Below are 23931 nucleotides of genomic sequence, written 5' to 3'. Positions count from 1 at the left end.
GACTTATGGCGTCAGCTGGTTTGTGTTAGTTCACAGAATTTGGATTTAACAGTGTAACTGGGAAATTGTGTTTGTAGAATTTCAATAGTTTTGCACATATCTGTGATGGAAACGTAGCTAATGCGTTCTTTAAAGCTGAAACGTAACTGCGCAGGCCTGATCAGAATCCAGGCTTTTTCCCGTTAAAGTCTGGATGTTGGAGCAGTAATCTGCTGACACTCAGTGGGGTTTGACCCGCTGGACGTGGACGGCCCGGACCAAACGCCCCTATCTGCTTTGACGACAGCCGTTTGGTTTCATTTGGAGCAGCCTAACAGCCGTTTGTCATCTGTCCTGATCGTTTCTCATGTTGGTATTTGTGGTGTTTTTTTCACAGCTAGATAATAGTCACAACACGCACAAGCACCTTTTAAAAAGCTCTAGTGAACGTCTGCAAACGCTTTTGGGGCTGTTAAGGTTTCGATAAAAGATATTTGTACAAAAATCAGGAATAAACAAGGAATTCCACTTGGTGACATTTCCTAACTGGTGTGCAGCCTTCGTCCTCAGCCCTGCACTCATCCTCCAGCTGCTGCACACCTGCTTCAGCTCCTCACCGAGCCAAATAATTACAGTCATTTGCCAGGAAGATGTAAAATATGCAGGATGGAAGAAGCTGGGGGCTCAGATGAGACAACACCGCTGTTATCTCACTTTTGGCTTAAAAAGTAAACAAAAAAAAAATCCAAACAGTTTCAACTGAGTAAAGATTAACTTCAGGAAATGGAATGAAGAAAAAAACGTTTGTTGAAAGTCAAATACAACAGAAATGGGGAAAAAGGTGCTCGTGTCCGTTCTAGCTCTCAGATCATTGTTACATACGGTCCAGAGTTTTTAAGGATCCTGTTGCAGGTGATGAAGTCAAATCTCACAGAGCTTTAGTCTAAGTTATGATCAGCATTTCCATTATGATTAGACTGTTTTTAGCCAAAATCCAAAAACCTGTGTTGTCTTCTAGGACATAATAGTTCACCACTGAGATGTGGGAAGGATTGTTGGCAAGTGAGAGCTCTCTGTTTACACTTTCTTGCTAGCCTAACATTAGTGGTGCTGTTGTTCAGCGGCCTGCCTGCAGGAGCGGTGCAGGAGCACGGCTCCACAGCTAATTGTTGAGCTTGTGTTGAACCGCGTGTGCTAGACTGGTCCATTTCTGATGCAGCATGTTGTGCGTCCTTGATTTGAGTGAGTCATGGCAGAGGCATGTGTGTGTGCATGTTCTCACGCACATGTTCACGCACACACACACACAAACAGACCGGAGTGGGCTTATTACAGAGCCTCAGACTTGCAGCTCTCGTCACCTGGGATTGGCACATGATTCAATGCGAGTATGTGTGCGTTCGCTCTCGCTGCTGCAGGCGTAACTGATGACTCTTCATGTGCCTCTTTACCTACTCTGTTGCCTAGCAACACTGACCAAACAGCGGTAGAGAGGAGAAGAGTCAAGTGCTCTTCCGAAGCTCTCGATTCTCTCCCTCCCTGTTCTTTCTTTGCTTTCAGGATCCCTGCATAAGATTAGTGGATGCAAACATGAGGCTGCTGTCCGCTGAAGCGAGGCGCCGTGCTCAGTGAGTGGGTGAATACAGCGTGTGAACATTTTAGACTGGGGGCACAGCAGCTTCTAGCAGGTTAGAGGAGGCCCTTCCTCCCTTCTCATGCAGATGCGCCTCTGATTCCACTTCTTCCTGTGCCGCCATGTTCAGCACTCTTGTCTGTGTTGGAAGGTCCCGCCAACGTTTTGGCGCTTTTATGAGATCACGATGATCACTGCACGTTTTCCAGATGGGGAATTCATCAGGCGTCTTCTTTTAAGATCCACTCCGATGAGAAAAGATGTTTTTAACGTCTGGATCCAAACTGTATGGCTGGTTAGATCTTATATTCCTCAACCTTTTGGTAGCACCGCTAAAATTAGGTAGGGGTGTGAGTGGCTGTAGGCTAATGGGAGAGTGTAAACAGAGAGCTCTCAACAACAGGATAGGGAAGAGTGGTGGGGAGTTCTGTGCGCTAACGGTTACACTTTTTTTTTCAATTGTCGGAGTGGGAGGCAATAGATTAAAATCACTAGGTGGGAACAATCACTGATTTAAATTTGTGACTGGTGCTAAAGGGGATTTCTGTTTTTGTCTTGGGTCTTCCCAAGGTCAAAGGTCAACAAAACTTTGGTTTGGTTGGAGACTTAAACTGTGTGTCAAACATAGTGATCGCTTCTTTTGCCCTATCTTGTGTGAAAATCCTCAAATGTCACACTTGACCACCAACCGCAGGTCCTGTGGCCATCCCATAATAATTTCAGAACTTCCCTTTGAGATCCCCTGCACGTCTGTTTTGGGTTCGTTAGTGGATTTTGAAATATTTTTTGATCCCCATAGGAGATCTTGGCGCCGTTCTTTTTATTTATTTATTTTTTTTAATAGTTTCTCCCACTGCGACGCAGGGGCGGAGCTACAGGAGGGTCGGGTGGGTGGGGGGGGGCTGTCACCCTAACAAAAAGCTTTGACATCCCCCCCCCACACAGACACACACAATTTTTGAGTCAATATTAATATCATTATTGACAAATTTGATAATTTGACAAAATTTGATACAAATCATCAACACAAACTTTGTTGAAATTGAACCTCAGCTAGAAGAGCCGCTGTTCAAAGAAACAAAAAAAAAAGGTCCACAACGCCGCGGGACAGAATCCTGAAAAGTTTTCTTGCATGTCTAAGGCAACTTGGGCTCATCGTGCAGACACAATCAAAACCATGGTGGGGGGGGGTTGCTGATATAAATGTGACCAGCGTTCTTCTCAGAATCTGTGGATGGAAACATCTCTCTTCCTGTTCCATTTTTGCTGTATTTCCAGTGAAACGACCGTTTTAGGAGGCATGAGCACTGTGGTGCCAACTTAAACAGATTTATCCGTTGCTAATGCGTAAACACAATTTAAGGAGCATGGGGGGGGGGTTCTTGTTTCGTGGGCCTTTAAGGACAGTATGTACATGTTGTTTGGATGCCTGTGCCGCTCACTCGGCCCGCCGGGACCGGTGTCTCGGAGCAGATGGGATTCCTCCTGATGGCGGCAACATCCTGCTCGCACACTAACCCCTGTACCCCGTGTGTTACTGACCCACAAGGGGGATGGGGGAGAGAGGGGGCGGTGGGAAAGAAGGGGAGGAAAGAGAGATTGATGGTGGGATCAAAGTATCTGCAATGCAGCTCTCCGGGTCTCGCTCTGTGTACATTTTTGGCGTTCCGTCAGGGTTTGGTGCATTCAGCAAACCAAACGGGGCTTTTCCGGCCCTTTCTGCGGCTCACCGCCGCTCCTTTCAAACTGTCCGTCCTCTCACTTGACCCCGGTTACTCCTTCTCCCAATGTGCCTGTCTCTCCAGGTTAGTCTAGCATACGCCTACGAGACCAAGGATGCGCTGTGCCTGGTGCTCACCATAATGAACGGCGGTGACCTAAAGTTTCACATCTACAATATGGGAAACTCCGGCTTTGACGAGCAGAGGGCCATCTTCTACGCCGCAGAGATCTGCTGTGGCCTGGAGGACCTGCACCGCGAGAGGATAGTCTACAGGTAAGACCAGAGGTGGCCGCCTTCCTCCCTCCCTCCCTGCCTGATACCCCCCTCTGTGTGGTTCGGTGACACTGAAATGGTGCAGCCCATCCAACACTTAAAGACTCAGAAACACAAACACTGTTAAAAGCAGGAGATGAAGATTGAAACAAGCCACGCCAGAGCATCAGGTACAGATGTGTGGAGACGATCAGTGGTTTGGGTCTGTTTCCTTTCAAACCCGACTGTAGCTCCATTATCTTTAAACAGACTGGTAAGTTCAGGTGAATAGAACTGAAGAAGAGAACAGCTGCGTTTCCACTGACTATGAAATGATGCAAATTGGATTTGGGATGGTGAATTTGCCTAATGGAAACACGACAATTAAAAAAACAACAAACGGATGCCGTGTTTGTGAATGACATATGGCGTGTGTTGGTGTGTGTTTATTCGCAGGATTAGGATTGAATGGAAACTGCGTTTTTTTAGATTTTTGATCACGTGTGGTGGAAACGCAGCAGTTGAGACACCGCTTCATCTCTTTCACCCGATGTGAAAATGAATGATGTCTTCGTTATAAAGTAGTGGAGTGAGTTTCGTCAAACTTCGATCCCAGCAGAGCTGTGAGACGTCAGAGTCTTTTCCAGACTGTGGACCGCGGACCGGTACTGGTCTGTGGGAGAGTTTGGTACTGGACTACGGAGAAAAAAACAAAACAGACCCACTTTTTTTCCATTTTATTCAGAATTTGATTCTGAAGGACGTTTTGTTTTGTAAAACTATGGATTCTCTGCACCACATCTGAGTTATTCTTGATACATGTAAAGTCGCCTGGTCACGTGTCGAAATCCATCAGCTACTTGGACCGCTAAGTTGAAACCTCTAAGCTAGCAAAGTAACCAGAAGAAACGTATTTGTAAAGTTTCCTTTGGCAGAAAAAAGAGCCAGAGAGGAAACAGAAGAAGAGCCTTTGACTTCAAAATAAGAGCAAGCTGCATTTCACAGAGAAAAACCAGGAGTTTTTACTCCAAATATGGATTTATTCTGACAGTTGTTCCCACAGACCATAATTATAATGCAGAATATTTAGCAACGTGCTGTCTAATGTTCCAGGATGCTGCTAATAAAGTTGTTCAAACTGTGGATTCACATTAATATATTTAGAAAATACCAGTTTCAGTGAGCAGGTTTTTTTTGGGGAATCATTTAGCCATCGCACCTACAGTTGGCGTCTTTATTTTCTTTTTTTTTAGCTTCCACTTTGACAGTTGAGGGGAAACTTTATCTTCCAAAGTTAAGTAAGGGAAGCCGGAGGCAAAATAAAATTCAGATGCTAACTTAAGTCTTATACGGGCCAGCACGTGAAAATATAGTCTGACATTTAAGGGCCCATACCATCCTTCATCCTATTCTTTAGCCTTTCTAAGTAAACTATATTCATATATATGATAATATTTTACCTTTGGCAAACTAAATGACAATTTTCTTTATGAAATATGAGTCGTCTTACTTTTACCCAGAAGTAAGCCGACTGGATCTGAGGCCCCGCCTTTCTCTCCTTGTGGGCGCCGCCCATTTCATGATGTCAACGTAGAGTCGACCTCGGCAGCGTGTCTGCGTTTCTCCCACGAAAACCAAACTACATCTGAACGCTAAGAAGGATGTTTACATTGTTCATTATTATTATTATTATTATTATTTACCAAGGCTGTGTCCCACCAAGGTGGGGTAGCCTAGACAAGGCACACAATTTTAGCTCCCTCTGTCTCTTCCCCAAACCCTCCTCCTTCAGTGCGTGAGTGCGTGTGTGCGTATGTGCGTGCGACTGGTCTGAGATCTGGTCTAAGCCACACCACACTGCACCAGGGTCAGCTGCACAGCCCAGTGTGGGCACCTCCACTGCAGGGCCTCAGCCAACGCTGGTTTCCCCTTGCCGCTTCATCCCAAGACCAGACCTCTACCACACCCATCCATTCATCCATACACAAACTCTCTCCACCCATCCCTGTCCTGAGCAGCCTCTCTCCCCTGCACCACAGTCATCCCTCTTGCATTCAGCGCTCTTTTTACACCCTCTGTCCATCCCATTCGCGGTCTTCCTCTCATTCTCACTCCACTCACATCAGATTCATATACCTTTTTCACCAATCGCTCCCTTTCCATTCTTTCAACATGTCCAAACCATCCCAGTGCCTTTTGCTCTGCTCTTTCAGCCAACTCTCGCGTCACACCAGTTCTCTCTCGGATAACTTCATTTCTCATACGATCCATACGCGTCACACCACACATACTCCTCAAACATCTCATCTCAACTACATTCAGCTTCCTCTTTTCCGCCACTTTCAGACTCCATGTTTCAGCCCCATATAACGCTGCAGGCACCACCACACCCTCATACAATCTCCTTTTTGCATCCTTTCCCAGTGACCTACATTCAAACACTCTCTTCATTACCCCCCATATCTTTCGTACTTCATTCATTCTAAACTCTACCTCTCCCCCCATTCCACCATCCACACAGACACACGACCCTAAATACTGAAAACACTCTACCTCTTCCAACAACTCCCCATTTAATGCCACATTCAATCTGCGTTCACCCCTTAACCTCGTACACCTCATCACCTTACTCTTTTCCACATTCACTCTCAACTTCCTTCTGTCGCACACCCTTCCAAACTCCTCAACCAGACGTCCCAAGTTCTCTTCTGAGTCAGCCACTAGTGCAGTATCATCTGCAAACAGCAGCTGATTCACACTCCATTCGCTGCCGTCAGTATTTATCATGCTCACACCCGTACCCGACACCCTTTCATTCACCTCTTTTACCACACCATCCATATACACGTTAAACAACCACGGAGACATCACGCATCCCTGACGCAGACCAACCCTCACAGGAAACCACTCACTCATGCTATTTCCCACTCTCACACACGCTCTACTATGTCTATAGAAACTCTTCACACCTTCCAACAATCTACCATCAATACCATACATACTCAACACCACCCACAACGCCTCTCTATCAATCCTATCATACGCCTTCTCTAAATCCATGAATGCCCAAAACACCTCCCTCCCCTTAGCCAAAAACTTTTCACACACCTGTCTCACAACAAACACCTGATCCACACACCCTCTACCTCTCCTGAAACCACACTGCTCTTCACCAATCATACACTCAGTTCCCTCCACTACCCTATTAATCAGCACTCTCCCATATACTTTGCCTACAACACTCAACAGACTAATACCCCTAAAACTACCACATTCATACTTATCACCCTTACCCTTGTACAGGGGAACCACACACGCACTCATCCAATCAAGCGGCACCTGCCCATTTGCAAAACACACATTCAACAATCTCACTAACCACTCAATCACGATCGCTCCACCACACTTCAGGCATTCCCCAGCACACCCATCCACACCTGCAGCCTTTCCTACTTTCAACTTTCCCACAGCTTGCTCAACTTCCTCTCCTGTAATCAACGTTTCATTCAACTCTCCCAATACATTCAGTCTACTTTCCCTTCCATCCATCCCAATCACAGCATCCCGATCTTCCTCCACATTCAGCAGCCTCTCGAAATACTCTGCCCATCTTTTCCTTACTGCATTCCCCTCATTCAACATCCTTCCATCCTCTGTTTTCACTTTCTCCTCCCTCCCCGACACTCCCTTTCGCACCCTCTTCACCTCCTTCCAAAACATTTTCTTGTTCTCTCGAAAATTATCAGTCAACTGTCTGCCCCACCTTTCGTCCGCAGCCGCTCTTGCCTCACGCACAGCTCTCTTAGCATCCCTTTTCTTCTCCTTATAACACTCATATGACTCCCTGTCCTTTCTCTGCAGCCATACTTCGTACGCACATCTCTTCTCAGCTACAGCCAACCTTACATCCTCGCACCACCATTCACTTCCCTTTCTTAGACCACCCCCAACACGTCTCACACCACACACTTCCTCTGCACTTCCAACCACTGCACTTTTGAACTGTTGCCATTCTTCCTCCACTCCAACAACCATTTGCTCCTTTACCATATTCCACTTGCCACCTAATTCCTTCTGATACTCACACATTTTCTCTCTGTTCTTCAAAACACTCACTCTCAGAACTTTTCTTGCCTCCCCACTCTTTCTCGATCTCACCCATGGCATACCCACACGCAACCTTCCTTCCACCAAATAGTGATCAGACATACCTCCACACTCTCCCCTCCTCACATTTACATCTAGCAATCTACTACATGCAACCTTTGAAACCACCACATAATCCATCAGTGCTTTGTCAATCACTCTTCCACCACTCTGCCTCACCCACGTATACTTATGGATCTCTTTCTTTCTGAACCATGTATTCCCAATCACCATCTCTCTTTCAGTGCACATTCCTATCAGTCTCTCACCATTATCATTCTTTCCAGGAACACCATGCCCGCCAACAACACCCTCAATTTTCTCATCACCCACTCTAGCATTCAGATCTCCCATCAGCACTACATTCACATTTGCTCCAAATCCTTGCAAGCACTCATCCAAGTCGTTCCAGAAGGTCACTCTCTCCTCTTCATTTCTCTCACTGCCAGGACCATATGCACTCACGAACACCCACAGCTCCTTCCGAAATTTCGCTTTCACCCATATCAGTCTTGGTGAAACCTCCTTCCATTCAACCACACATCGTCTCACCTCACAGCTCACCAGCAAAGCCACACCTTCTCTTGCTCTCCCGCTCTCTACACCAGACATTCTCCCACTCACACTTCCAAACACACACTCACCCTTCCCTTTCATCTTTGTCTCACTCAGTGCTAACACGCTCATTCCCCTCCTTTCAAACATCCTTCCAATCAGATCTCTTTTGCTTCCGTCTGTACTACACCCCCGCACATTCAACGACCCAATCTTAAGGGTTTGGGGAGGTAATCTCCCCTTCCCAACTCTACCCTGTCCGTAATTAGGAATGTAGTTACAGGGGAGAGGATTCCCAGTCCTCTCGCTCCGTCCCTTTTAGTCGCCTTTTACGACACGCAGGGAATACGTTGGTAGTATTCTTTACGACCCCCCCTAACCACAGGGAGCTTGTTCATTGTTCATATAAAAATAAAAGCGTTTAGCCGACCACCGCTAGCTGCATGGAGAAAGTGGGCGTGTCTGTTAGCCTGGGGGCGGAGCCTGCAGCGCAGACTCTTCCTGGAAGGGGCGGTTTCTCATTTGGTGACGTCACCCACTTGTTTGCGTGGATTGGGAGGGGCTGGTGATCAGAGAGCAGGTTTATAGAGGAACATGCATGAATGGATCAAAATACCACTTTGGGGTTGTTTTTTGTGAGGAATAAAAATAAAGAGACACTGAAAAGCTCAAAAAAGTTGATTTTGCATGATATAGGACCTCTAAAAGGGTCTTTGGCCAGGAAAAAGTTGGAGACCATTGATTTACACAAGCAAGAGAGACACTAAATGTAACCAAAAAATGTATTTCGAAGTGAACGAGTTCTGTCCATATCCCACAATGCAGTGAGTCCTCCTGAGCTCCAGTCATCCCGGTGTTTTTCATGTCTTGTAAATCATCATTCTTGGCTTATGTGTTGGTTTAGAATTTTAGAGAGTCCAGACTTCCATCACAAGAGTCGCTACTGTCAAGTTTTACCAACACCAATCTCCACCTTCGTTGGGGTTTGAAGCTCCTCCGCCGCACAAAACCGCTCGTCAGCGCTCCGATGAATGAATGACCCGGTCCACTACAACTCGGGTCCCATGAGCGTTGGCAGCCGTGATTGAAAATCTCAGGTTCAGTCGGGCGCCTCTGTGGTTCACTGCAGCGGGTCAGCCCATGGTGAACGTTTAACCACAGCTTTGCTTTTCAACCACCATGCAAAACATCAGCAGGAAGTCGCTCCTTCCTCTCTGAATTGGTGCGTTATTAGTTATTACCAGAGCGGGTTAAACCAGCCGCAAAGTTCTCTGTAGACCCCAGACGGAAAACTCCCCATTATTTGTTGATCTATTTCCAACCTCACAAACAAGATTTGAATGAGGGTTATCTTCTGAACGTGATTGGATCAAAGGGAAATTGAATTCATGCGGCATCTTTCTATCCCAGCCTTTGCCCACCAAACAAGAACAAATGAAAAGTCCTAAGACAAACAGAATCATGTGTTTGGTATGGATTCTGTCTTGTTCCTTTATCGGGTACAGTCAATGAGGAGACGCCCTGACTGTCATCTCTCTCTAGATTCAAACATCTGTAAAAAAGAAAATAACCAAAGACAGCAGTTGAAACTGTTTACGCCTAAATTGGCCTTCAGGTGTAAAGGTAAACCAGTAAAACTAAACAGTTTGAGGGCATCAAAGACCATTGATTTGTATACGGGAACTGGACCGAGGGGCCCCTCCCCAAACAGGAAGTGCCTGCTGGCCCCTAGAAGCCAAAAGACTTCTACAGAGAAATAAACAGCTGTTATTCAGTCATTGGATTGGTCAGAATATTTCTTCTGGCTCTGATTCCTCTTTTTTTTTAACATGTTCTTGATAATCCTATTTTTTTAAATAATATTTTATTTGTATTTCAGGTGATTAACTGACCAATCAGACGTCTCAATAACAGTTGGTGGAGCTTGCTGGTCCCCCCCATGTCCAGTGTTCGTATATTTTTTACAGCCCCCTTTTAGGTGGTAGGGGTGGGGCTTTCCAACGAGCTCACTCCTGATTGGCGAGAGTAGTTGCCATGGAAACGATCACTCAGACCGACGTCTGGTTCCGACAGGGTGGCGCCCGTGTCACGAAAAACTGGCAACTTAGGGTGTGTCCGAATTCCCACCCTAACCCCCCTAAATACTAAAAAACGACATAGTGGGACTATATAGTGCCCTGGATTTTAATAGCAATTCAGACACCATGCTCACTACTTTTACGCTGAATATGACGTCATTGATTTCGCAAAGTTAAAATCAAATTGATATGAGCGTTTTATTTATGAGTCCACTGTCTGGAGATAAAAACATTGATGATGTATTACATCATACATTTAAATACGTTGTTTTGGTAGAAAATTGTTCAGACGCAATGGATTGTTTTCTATATCCGCCCACCTAGTGAGCACACTGGACTTCTGGGAGATTTCTAGGGCACTGGATTTGGGAATTGGAGATTCAGACAGCACTACAAAATGGGGAAAGCGCTATATAGTGAGTAGGGAAGGAATTCGGACACAATCGTAATTCACTTCATGTGGTCTGAGCAGGAAGCAAGCCTTTTCCTTTGGGTGATGTCACACTCACTCGGTCCAGTTCTCATGTCCAGTCGATGCTGCGGACATTCCTCTGCTGTGTCTCCAGAGTCCACTCGTAGACCAGTTTGTCTCCACAGGTTTGATTGACAGCTTAAAAACTCATTTCGGCTGTTGTCTTCCTGTTACATCCTCCTGACTACCAGCACTTGTTTCCTCTGTAGAGGACATTTCTAAACCTGAACAGACCTCTGACTGAACTCCTTCTGGTGTCCACAGAGGACATTTGGGGACACGATGGGGGATTTTTGGTGGATTTAAAAGAGTTTTAACTTTTTCTCTGGCAGTCAGGTGGTTATGCAGAAGGAATTTAGGGATGAACCATGAGAAGCCAGATTTGGCCTCAAATTACAACCCACATTTGAGTGGGGCACAGAACGACGCCAACAGATGTTAATAATGTCGTTGCTGCACGTGTGGACTCTTTGGTCCTTTTAGGAGAGATGTGTGGATGACTGATGTGCTGCTCCTCTGTGGTGCACTTAAGGAGTTAATAAGTGGTGAAGGCTCAGGGCTGCAGCGACGTAAACAGCCGCGTTCTTGGAAGGCTCTCGTATTGGCATGTCCTTCTCCTTCAGCTCCGTCAAACTTCATCTTGTGGTTTCAGCTGGCGTCAAGACTTTTAGTCTCAGATTTCATGGTACAATGTTCTGAAGTGTCCATCTAGAAGAAAGAAAAAAAAAAGCTCAGAGAATGGAACTGGAAAGAACTGTGTCCATTTGAAGCTTCAATAACAAGTAAAAGCAGGGATTTGAAGAGCTGTGGTGTGTGTTTCATGGATGAAAAAAAGACCAATGAACTCATCTAAAAGCTCGAGCAGAAAAACGTGGAAGACCAGTACGATTTGCAGAAGAAAATGAAGAGTTTTTTGTGTCTCTGCATCAGAAATCCTCCTGATGTGCTGCTTTTTCTCTGCAGGGATCTGAAACCTGAAAACATTCTTCTGGATGACCGTGGTGGGTATTTATATTATATCAGGAGTCACATTTATCTCATTTCATCCAAAAATGATTTCATCTTTATCTAAAACTTAAAAAAAAAGTCTCACTGGACTTCTGAGAGTCATAAGTCCAACAAATGATCCCAAATTTAATAATCTACTATTCAGATTTAAACAGATCTGGTTACTAGTGAAGGCCGTGTCGCACCGCCACTATTTGGTGCTGATTGCATGGAAGGAAATTGGTCAGTTGTATCACAAATGAACCACGGAAGAAGTACGAAAGAACCACGCAAAGAACACGTAAACCAACGTAGAACATGAACCGTGTGTGTTTATTGCGCTGTTTACATGCAATTGATTAATGATTTGTGTGTAACTTATGCCGTTACACAGCGGTGGTCGAAAAGTCCGTTAGACATACTTGGAACGGTCGTGAAAAGACACAAATTTGCGTTTGCATCTCACAAAAATCACGCACAATTTTGTTAGGTTTATGTAATAATTACGTAAAAACGACACAAATTTGTTAAAATTCTCAAATATTCTGAGCAGATCAAAACCGAATTCACGTGAAGACGCGTCGGCCGAAACCCTCGACGGACGTCTGTGCACATCGAAGAAGGACGAACGCGTGAAACACGTATGAATCAAATGTGGAAAATGCGCAAAATGTGTTGGTAGTGGTTGTCTGACACGGCCTTAAATTGTTGAGCGTGCTCAGTAATCGGCCTCCACAGAGGCGCGCTCAAGTCAGAGAGAGCCAGATGGACTTTAGAAGACCTGGACTGGACGGAAATCCAAAGATAACTGAGCCCGATCATAACCATGAAATGGTTTTATTTCATAAAAAGATTAACAACAGTAAATAATTTAAATGATGTGAGCGCTTCATTCAGATTCAATGAGTTTGCTGATGTAGAAGCCACAGACGGGGAAAAGGGGCCTTCTTATAACAACTTAAAAAATAAAGAAAAAAATGTTTATTGGTAAGATTTCTTAACAAAAGGTATGATGTTTTGCCCTTTATAAGATGAAATTAATCCTCAATATAGCCGTAAACATTCATATTTGGGTAAAATACTCTGATAACTGGAAATTGTGGCTTTAAATAAGCAGACGCTCCTCAAAAAATGAATTTTATATGTTTACAAATATATGTTTACATACTAGAATGTCACATTTTAAGATGAATTTCTCAAAATAAAACCTCCCGGTTTCCATAAATCTGGCAGGTCTGTGAGACAAAACTACTCACTGTCTAAAATACAATTTCAGCTTAAAAATATTTAGAAAAGTTAAAAAAAAAAAAAAGCACAAACGTTTTGCTTCAAATAAGATGTTTTCAAGATCGACTGATTCAAGATATTCAAGATTTAGTGTCTTAAAACAAATATAATTATTGTATAAAATAAATAAATAAATATATACAAATAATAATATCAAGTGCAACAAGAAATTTAAAGTAGAAACAAGCCAAACGGACTTGGTGACGTTTTTCCCTGTGAACTGTCTGAAAGGCTGCTAAAGTTCTCCGTCTCCGCTGTTGCCGTCTTAAAGTGGGAACTTTCTTTGTGAAATCACACTTGGGATGTCCTTTGTCTCCTTCAGGACACATCCGTATTTCCGACCTGGGCCTGGCAGTTCAAATTCCGGAGGGGGAGACGATACGAGGGAGAGTGGGCACTGTGGGATACATGGGTAAAAACTGTTTGGTGGTTTTTCGGTCCCCCCTCCGTCTGAATTTTACCGAGATCCGTCCGCTTTCCCCCGTCTCTCCGCCTCAGCTCCAGAGGTGATCCAGAACGAGAGCTACACCTTCTGTCCGGACTGGTGGGGGCTGGGCTGCCTGGTGTTCGAAATGATCCAGGGCCAGTCGCCTTTCCGCAAACGTAAGGAGCGAGTGAAGCGGGAGGAGGTGGACAGGCGGGTGCGCGAGGACCAGGAGGAGTACTCTGACAAGTTCTCTGAGGAGGCCAAAGACATCTGCAGACAGGTGAGCCCATGTTCCAAAGGGTTCCCGGTCTGCAGCTCACTGCTGCCCCGGTGGAGGGCTCAAATGTGGAGCGTGACAACTAGTGGGACTTTGAGTTTTCCCGGTGAAATCTGCAGGATATGGCACAGGTAGCTTTGTAGAATTAATTCGAATAGAAAAGTTTGTTTTATTGGGTTATCTTGTTCTGCTTCATCCTTTGCAGACTCTAAATGTGAAAGTTATGCTTTTGTTTAAGCAGCTTCTTGTTAGCATCCCTGTTAAATTTATAAATAAAAAGGAAGAACTTTGGATTCTGCTTTTTGGGGATAAAAATATGCACCTACAGAGCAACTCTAATCCATCATAAAACTGCTTATTGATATCCTGTTTTATCTTTAACAGGAGCTGAGTCAGATTTGCACTTCTGCATGGTCCAGTTTGCCGTTGCACGACGTGCAGATCTAAGAAAACGAAACATAGCAGCTTACGGGTGGATTCCCGCTGTCTGCGGGTTAAATAAACCGGTTTGGGGCACACAGGTGTTGAGGTTGTGCACGGCTCGGTGAGCCCGTATCAAAAAATATTCACGTGTGCACCAACATTTTCTCTTTACGCGTTACTGAAGCCTTGTTTTTACTGAGAGGTCCAGTCCGGTTTGGAACGGTCCAGGCATTTCAGGTGCATATGTGCTGTAACCAACAACACCAATGGAGGTCATTTTTTTCCCGCTTGGCCCGTTTGGTTCTTCGTATCTTCACAGCATTTCATGTTGTTTTTTTACGAAGATTGGAGATAAAGAATACAGCCGCTCTCTTGGCGCTTTCTTTTGCCGTAATGGGCTATAGCCAATCAACAGTAACCAGTCCGTTCCGTTTTTCTTTGGACTTACAACCAACGGGGGTCTAAAAAGGGTTCGGAGCGGACCGCTCAGTGGAAACGAGGCTTGAGCGGTCTGCGACCTTGATATTTGGTGCCCCGCACAGGTTTGACCGCTGTTCCCCTGCCGTATCCGCCCAAAGTGCAGCTGGGACTAAGCCGTCGTGTGACGACAGACCTGCACTTTGTGACTTTCTATTGTTTGGTAGTGTAGTGTTGGTTGCATAGTGGGTTACTTTCAAATTAAATCATTTTTTCAAATTATTTTTATTTACTGAAGGACAGTTTTTTAAAGTGTTTCTGATCAGGAATTTCCATTAAACCCTGAAAAGTTCTTCACTTTATCTTCAATCCAAAGCTTTCTCCCTTGAATCGGTAGAATCTGTTGTTTTCGTTGCCTAACCTTCTTGGTTTTTTCTTTGATCTTATGTTGGGACGACACAGTTTTACACAACACTGAGTTTTTTGGGAAATTTCCATTGATCAGAATCAATTAATTGAAGAATCAGAAATGGAAAATTCCTAAGGGACAGGGAAAGTCTGCCTCAAAAGATTTCCAGATGTGCGTCCTCAGACATCAGAAATAAGCTCCTAACAGTTTTGGGATTCGTTCGTTTGCTGCTTGAGCGTGGACGGTAACGCCTCTCGCGCACGCGCTGTCCTCCCTGTAATCGGAACGATCCCAGGCTGTAAATGCTCTGCTGCTGTCGTTTGAGCTGCGCGCAGATCTGTGCATGTTTGAAAGCGCTCTTCCTTCCTCCTGCTGTGTTCCAGCTCCTGGCCAAAGACCCCAAGGAGAGGCTGGGCTGCCGGGGCTCCGGGGGAGTGGAGGTCAAGCAGCACCCCATCTTCAGAAACATTAACTTCAAACGGCTAGAGGCCCACATGCTGGACCCCCCCTTCGTCCCAGACGTGAGTTCCCAGGGCGCGATCGGGCCGAGTGCAGAGCAGAACACAGGAAATACCACTGTGTCGAGTAAACAGTGAGAGGCTGAGGATCACGGCAGCGCCGGGGTTGGATGGGATGGGGGGGTCATTTCCCTCTGTCTGTCTTGTGGGAATCCGTTGCACCTGGAGGTAGGGCTTTTGAGCGCCGACGGGTGCGGTCACAAGACATGTGTGAGGACGTATGACTGCAGAAAGCCGACCCCCCTCCCCGTCTGAAAGAATTTACTTTGCCTCTCTTGAGGAGAGAAGACCAGGCGGCTCAAGGGGAGAACCGCGGCGTTCCAGAGCCTGAGGGGTTAAATCCATACCTCTGGGCAGATATTCTTATCTGTGTTTCTATTATTATCACGGTTAGCGGGACCGCGCTGAAGGAAAAACGGGCGTCGCTCAAAGGCCTTAGGTCGCGTTACCCAAATAAATCAGGTCAAACATTCCTGACGGGATCCAAACACTCGGCTTGTCTCTGACTGAGGTTCTTTTGGCTCCTCCTCAGCCTCGGGCCGTGTACTGTAAGGACGTCCTGGACATTGAGCAGTTCTCCACCGTCAAAGGCGTGAACCTTGACCCCACAGATAACGACTTCTACCACAAGTTTGTGACGGGCAGTGTCTCCATCCCGTGGCAGAATGAGGTACTGCATCCTGCAGCTGTGATTGAAAGCTGGGCAAATGATGGGTGACGTGATCAGATCTTTACTGAGTGGACTTGTGAGGAGATGTCTGCCTCCACCGTCTCAGAAGAGCGCTCCTCGGAACGTTCCTCTGAGGAAAGGCTGAGACGCTTCTAACTTGGCGGCCTTGTTGGTGTTGTTGGCTGTAGATGATCGAGATGGAGTGCTTCAAAGAAATCAACGTCTATGAGACGGATGGGACGCTGAGCCAGGACCTGGACGTGAACCGACCCAACCCTCCTCCAAAGAGAGGCTTCTTCTACCGACTGTTCAGAAGAGAGGCAAGTGCTAGCGCTTCTGCAACTGTCCGAGGGGGTGGGGGCTAAGGTACTTCCTCTTCTCCTTTCTTTGCTTCTTCTCTTCCAGGTCTCGTCCAAACTCAGTCTGTCTGCAGTTAACAGCTCTCTTCTATGCTTTCCTAGAAGGTTTTGGGGTTTTTTTGTGTTTTCGGGGTGGGGGGTGATCTGCAGATTTCACTAACAAATAATGTAAAGTTTGACCAGGTTTGTCCGTCTGCATTAATAGACGCCTTCGCAGTTGCAGGCAGTGTCACGCAGACACTACGTACGTTTTACACTTATAGCACGGATGAAAACTGGTCAAACATGAGAAAAGTCTTCGTCACAGATGAATCACAGAAGAAGTAGGAATAAACCACACAAAGAACTCAATGTAGCACATGAACTATGCGGGACTATTGCGCTCTTTAAATGCAATCCATAAGTTATTCATGCGTCTATTACAGAATTTGGACGTGATCAACCTGGACTGGACAGAAATCTTGGACAGATAACTGACCCTGATCATAAAGATAAAATGGTTTTATGAGACTCATAAGTCCAACAAATGATCCTAAACTTAGTAATCTACTATTCAGATTTACACAGATCTGGTTACCGTTGAAGGCCGTGTCGCACAGCCACTACGTACATTTGGCGCTGATTGCATGGATGGAAGTTGGTCAGATGTATCACAAATGAACCACGTTGAAACCACGGAAGAAGTGCGAAAAAACCACGGAAAGAACACGCAAACCAACGTAGAACATGAACCGTGTGCGATTAGTTTGTATGGAATTCGTTAGGATTCATGTGTCAATTACGTCATTTGAACGTGATATGGGCGCCCGTATGCGCGATATAAATGCTATACATCAGTGGTACATGCATGTTAGACAGACGTGGAACGGTCGTGGAAAGACACAAGTTTGCCTATGCTTCTTGCAAAAGTCACACACAATTGTGTAAGATTGACGTAATAGTTATGTATAAACTACGTCAAATACTCATAAACTGCGTAATTCCCAACTTTTGGTACAGCTCAACCCTTCGACGGACATCTGCACACATTGATGAATGACGAATACAAGAAACACCTATGAATTAATGTATATCACGCGTGTATCACCAAATGTCATACGTTGAAATGCACAAAGTGTACGTAGTGGCTGTGTGACACGGCCTTCACATTTGTTTAGTATTTCTAAACGGAAGTCCTTCCTCTCTAGACGGCGTGCTCCTGTGCTAGCTATGCCTGCATTTGATTGGTATCTGGTATCTCTAGCTAAGCACCAACCAGTCTCATGAAACTCCGCGTCTTTATTTTTGACTTTTTTCTGGTCGGTTACAGAGAGGAATTTGATTTGTTTCGACTAGAAGAGCTTCTAACTCTGAAAAAAAAGCAGAGACATTTCTTTCTTCTTGCGATGCCCTGGGGGGAAAAAAAGTGAAAAACGGATCTGAGGCAGGAGAAAATGTCCCCACCTTTTCTATGAGACCTGGAAAAAACGTGATTCCAGTCAAGTGGTTGCAGTTCCACACTCAGACTAGATTGGAATAGAGACTGGATTCAAATCTCAGAGTGGATGAAGCAGAAATCTGTTCCATATCTGAGGACCATATCTGTCCTACTTCAACAGCTCAGACAGATTTTTGGCTTTCTCATTTAAAGCACAAAGACAGTTTCATCACAGCTTAGTATTTTGGCCGAGTCCAGGTCTGGATCTGACTCCGGATTTGACACCAGATCTGATTTTAGATTTTAATCTGACTCTTTTTCTGGATCAGACCTTGGATTTGAATCTGGTTCTAGGTCTGGGTCTGGATTTGAATCTGGGTCTTGATCTGGATCTAGATCTTGTTATGGGTCAGGCTTTGGAATTTAGATCAAGCTTTACATCTATCTTTGGATTTGGGTCCTGATGTAGATCTGACGCTAGATCTGGATCTTGCTCTAAGTTAGGCTTTGGATTTCGATCTGACTCTGGATCTAGATCTAGCTTTGGATATGAAACTTAATCTAAATATTGATTTGACACTAACTTTGATTTTAGAATTTGATCTCACTCTGGATCCGGATTTGGACATGACTATGTATCTAGATCTTGTTCTGGATCAGTCATTGGTTTTGGATCAGGCTGTTGATTTGGATCTGAGTCTTGGTGCAGGTCTAGGTCTGGCTCTGGGTTTGCATTGGGCTCTGGGTCTTAATGTAGATATAGCCCTAGATCTGGATCTTGTTTTGGTTCAGAAAATAGATCTGAATTTGGCCTTTGATGTGGATCTTGTTCTGGAACTGGGTTAGGATCTTGCTCTGGAATTGTGATCTGGGTTACAGCTGAATATGATCTCTGGATGTAGCTCTGAGTCTGGATCTGGATCCAGATCGGGGTCTGACGGAGATCCGCTTTAAGACAGTTCTGTGCCTCAGCGGGACAGGAGGGGCTTCCGTTGTGTAAACGCTGTTTTTGAAATCTTTCCAGGTCTGTATTAAGAGCTCTTACAGTGACGACGAGATGGAGCAGCCCTCAAGACTGTAACCACTCCCTCCGCCCGCACCGCTTCACCACAAACTCCAACCCGATCTTAGGAACTCAGTGAATGTCAACCTGTATTTATGAGCTGTATTAAAAGTGTATTATAGTTAAAGAAAAAAAAGTATGAGTTTAAAGATTTTGTACATTTGTACTTGAATTTATGTCTAGATGTATATTTTCACTAAAGGTTGTATTGTACAAAAAGCCATAAAAGTACCACTTGAATGCATACGTAATGTTTTATTTACTAATGTGTTTTGGGGAGTTTATTTTAAGAAGCTCAGTACAAGTAGTCTTTTTACGTTCCTCTATGTAGCAGAAGGCCTTTTCTGTTTTCTGTAAGCTGTCTGTCATTCACTCAGCCAAAGCGACGTGTTTTTGGCACATAAACTCCGCCTGATCCCCGACTAACTCTTCGCCTCCGTAGGCCTCGTGGCTCAGGTAGATCTAAATGAACCATGTACTGTAGATACAAGTGGGAGGAATCTAGTCCTGTCTATTTCCCAAACCTCAAACCTTTTTTTTTTTTTTTTTTTTTTTAAAAAGTTCTCCTCCATTCTGCCCAGAAGTTCAACTTAAACTGGACTCTCTCCTCAACCGATTCTCTTCTGAATTCATATCTGACAATCTTTTAGTCGGCTTGAGTGACTAAGAAGGATTTCTTTCATGAATTAAAGTCTAAAGTGTCTAAAGATGGATTTTTCCTGACACAGTTTCCACTTGGTTGGAAACACGATGGTTTTGTAAATGTTGCATTGTTCCATCATCACTGACCTTCTTCCTTTTGCTTTCGTTGTATTAACCAGCTTTTATATGCTGTGAGCTATGTGCAGTGCAGAAAAATGACCCCATACACTTTTTTTGGGGGAGGGTGAGGAGTCTGAGAGACGATTCTAGCAAGGACTTTTATTTGTCTCAAAAAGTAGTTAGTTGCTACAAAACCCTGTGTGGCTCATTCTCAAAAGCACCGGGTTTAAATGAAATATGTCCAAAGTCTTTCCTTCCCGTTTACCAATCACAATCAATCTGTAGATTTCTCATTTTGTCCGGTGTTGACGGTTTATTTCTCTTGAAGCAGTAGCTGTTTGCTCCCCCACTGCTTGTTTTTAATGCTGTGAATACCCATCCTGACCTGTATCTGTAGGTTAACGTGGCTTTGTAAATCCAAACGTGAACGGTCCACAGAAAAGCCTTTCATCAGTACTGAAGTAGAGGATAGATCTGGAATAGCTGACCTCCTCCAGACAGCTGAGGGGACACGTCCACGCGCCACGTTCAGGAAGGGACGTGGCGAGTTCGCCTCCTGTCGCACATCCCACAATCGGCTATGTGGATGTGTCGCTGGCTTGTCATCACTTGCGTTTGTGTCTTGTTTTGGGAAAAAGAACAAAAAAAATTTTTGTTTGATTTTTTTTTGTTCTCAGGCACATTATGAAGCTAAATTTCCCACATGTAGATTTTAGCCTTTTAGCTCTTTAGCCTCAAAAACCTTGTAAATGACGTATATCTAACATGTAGTTAAGCTCGGTCACGTAATCGCTCATTGTTTGAAAACCCAAACATGAGATTTATACTCGCTGTCTTTGCACTTCTGTTAGCTTTGACAATGACCATTGGAAGTGTCTTCATCCTATTTTGCCAAAATCACCTCCATCAACCCAAATTTGTTTTGTTATCTGAAGTGTTTACTTAAGAAAGACTGACGGCCTTTACTCCACGTGCCAATTACCAAACCAACTCCTGTTTTCTCTTTTGACCTTTGAGACTTTCCGTCCGCCAAGAGAAGTTCCTTCTTTGGTAAAGAACCTCTGAACAACTCAAATGTTTTGAATGTCCGCACTAAGTGCATTGTAATGCCTCTTTTCTTCCTGCTTAGATTTTTTTGTTAAAGATGAATGTTTTTATGACTCAAGCATGCATTGGTTTGTTCATCGTGCGTGCGTGCGTGCGTGCGTGCGTGCGTGCGTGCGTGCGTGCGTGCGTGCGTGTGTGTGTGTGTGTGCGCGTGCGTGCGTGCGTGCGTGCGTGCGTGCGTGCGTGCGTGCGTGCGTGCGTGTGAGTGAGTGAGTGAGTGATGACCGTACATCTCACTGGTGTCCGTGGACAACGTCTTGAATGGCGGGGTGATGGGCCGAGTGGGGCCGGTTTGGATGGCGAGCATTCCTTTCCCTCGAAGCGCTGATGCCGAGTCAAGCCACCCCCAAAAGCTGGTTGGCGCTCAACGTCTACAACCGCAAGATCCTCTCTTCCTTTAGGTCGCTTGAATATAGTTTTGGGTTTTGTGCCAGTGCAAGTCGAGAGATTCTGCTGTGTTTCTGTAAAAATGTAAAGGTGACGTTTTCCAAGGAAGGGGGGAATAACAAATGGATTTTTCCAAGCGGCCATGTAACTTTGTTGTTTTTTTTTCTTTTTCTTTTCTTCTCTTTTATTTTTTAAAACTGTACAGACATGTCATTCAACCACTGCAGTCATTGTTAATTCTTGTAAAAGTTGTATCACTGGTTGTTGTATCATATCTGACATTTGTAATTATGGAATAATACACTGCCATTTGTATAAAAAATAAAACTTGTGTCTTGACCTACTTCTGTCATGTCTTTCATCGTTTGATAGACAAATTGTTTTTTATTCAAAGACTTGATAGGAAGTCATCGATGGCAGGTTTTTTAGATCGTGCTTTGATCTTATTGTCATGTCCGCCATGTTTCTTAGAACGTTCTCTGACAAAATGCCGTCTAACTTTTAACGGCGGTTTCCCATGACTTAACAAAAGAACAAAAATAACAGCACTGCCACACAGTTAAATATGAAAAACTGAACCAATACCACTATCACTTCCTTGTGATGTTTTTCTTAGGGCCCCAGCAGCAGTCACTGACTGCAAGTACCATATTGTTTTCACAGTAGGAAAGATTTCCGTGTCTTTTAGTGAAAATCTGACTGCCGCCACATGCCCGAAAAGTCACCAAAACCCGGCGGAAATGAATTTTCAGGATAGTAATTGACACCCCACCCATGACAATGACATCACAGCAAATGATGTAAAAAGAAAAAATGAATGGGCCAAAAAACGCATAAAAAAACGAAGTTCTGAAATAACTGTGGGATGGCCACACGACCTACGGCTTGGCGGCCATTTTGTGGTGAACTGAGAATTTGCGATTTTCATGTTTTCTGACAAAATGGGAAAGTGACACTTTACTTTGACATCTTGAATTTTTTTAAAAAAAAGCACCTTTAGAACCAGACACAAACAAAAATGCAGGCATCAGTGGCAAGCCACTGTGGAAAAGATGTTGAAATTAGAAGTTGTAGATTTTAAATGGCGTGCGCGTGGCGAATTCTCAACTGTTGCTATCTTAGCTAGCTCGCACATTTTTTATCGGAATGTTGTAAAAAATTAGTATGCGATTCCCTGGCCCCAGGCTAAAGAAATGTGGGCGTAGTAAGCAAAAACCGGTCGCAAAAAAATGTGAGGCAGGGGGTTGGTGCGTAAAGGGGGACAAGTGGAGCGGGTAGCGCCTGCAGGCCATTCAATGCCGCTCGCGGCTTTAATTTAAGTTTAAAAAAAAGCATGACTATATTTGTGAATTAATGCTCACGTTTAACACACTGGCAAAAGAAAAATACTTAATGTATAGATAAAACTGTAAAAAACATAAAAAGATCTTATGTACCTCACTCAATATAAACTTGAAATAATGCTCAATATCTGTTCTCAGCCCATGACGCTATCTGATTTTTAAAAAGATAAAACAAAATCCTAATTGTTGGCACCGAAACCCTCAACCAACCAACCATGTAGGATCCCCTGATAGGGAGGGGCAAGCAGGACATGTCCTCACAGTGCCCTACCCGCCAATTTTAACTGCACCCTTTAGTACAAATACCCTTCATCCCACTGTATGTGAAGATTTTTCGAGCCAACAGGTAGGTTTGTGACATTTGAGTGTGTGTGTGTGGACAGGCCCCGCCCCTTTTAGACTAACATTTACATCTACACCTACACCACCCAACATCCCTCTGTCTAAACCACAAAAGGGGTTTATTCAAATATACCTTGTGTATCAAACGATTCGTAGCCCCCTGCTGTAACAGTAATGTGTCAAACACAACACAGCTGTTTGCTCAGCTGTTTGACAAACAACCTCAGCCAAAACAAAAGCATTAAAATGTGTTGCATTAAAGTTTCAGAAATACAAATTTGGAGCAAACTAGATACAAAACAATGTCCAAGCATCAGACAATTTAATAAAAACAAAATAAATAAATAAACTAATTAAACAAAATCAGAACATTATTATAATAATGACAGCATTATAGTGGTGATAATATGGACAATACTAAAGTGTAGTTTTAATTGTTATTATTGGTTATGATGATAAAGATGATATGACAGATAATAATGGAAAAACTTGGATGACTTTTATCAATGTTCTTGTTTTATATATGTGTGTTTCTAGCTAAATAAAAATTTTCTTTAAATCTTTGTCAAAAAGTGAACTGCAAATACTCATTTTCAAGCATGTTTTGATATTTTAAAGGGATTGGTCTGGTCTTGTTATATTGAAAAAAACTTTTTGCTGATTTTTTTAGGTTGATTAAGTAACATTCTTTAAAAATAAAGAAATCAAGTCAAAATAATTGTTTTCTTATCTGACTATTTAAATGTACACTGTTCAGAGATTTTTTCTTTTATCGCTCCTTGTTAGGTTCAGCTAATTTAAACTATTATAATTGTATTTTACCAGATAATATTGTGCCTAAAACCAATGACAAAATGATGTTGCAGTCTGTGACGTCAGTGGTCCCGTGACAGCAACA

General features: G+C 44.0%; 1 protein-coding gene across 2 annotated transcripts in view; it reads left to right on the top strand.

The window, feature by feature from the left end:
- The window catches only part of grk4 (G protein-coupled receptor kinase 4), a 67930-nt gene extending 46239 nt beyond the window's left edge, over positions 1-21691 (top strand). The window contains exons 9-16 of one of the 2 annotated variants that reach the window (XM_004066309.4): positions 3418-3608; positions 11802-11839; positions 13435-13524; positions 13611-13819; positions 15449-15586; positions 16116-16253; positions 16442-16619; positions 19054-21691. In XM_004066309.4, coding sequence (XP_004066357.1) covers positions 3418-3608; positions 11802-11839; positions 13435-13524; positions 13611-13819; positions 15449-15586; positions 16116-16253; positions 16442-16618 — 981 coding nt within the window. In that variant the 3' untranslated portion in view covers position 16619; positions 19054-21691. The remainder of the gene's footprint in view (positions 1-3417; positions 3609-11801; positions 11840-13434; positions 13525-13610; positions 13820-15448; positions 15587-16115; positions 16254-16441; positions 16620-19053) is intronic. The other variant, XM_011480712.3, reaches the window with a different exon arrangement.
- The last annotated feature ends 2240 nt before the right edge of the window (positions 21692-23931 follow it).

Source organism: Oryzias latipes, chromosome 1 (genome assembly GCF_002234675.1).
Source record: "Oryzias latipes chromosome 1, ASM223467v1".
NCBI lineage: Eukaryota > Metazoa > Chordata > Actinopteri > Beloniformes > Adrianichthyidae > Oryzias > Oryzias latipes.
Note: the sequence above shows the minus strand (reverse complement) of the source record. Positions and strands in the feature narration are given on the sequence as shown.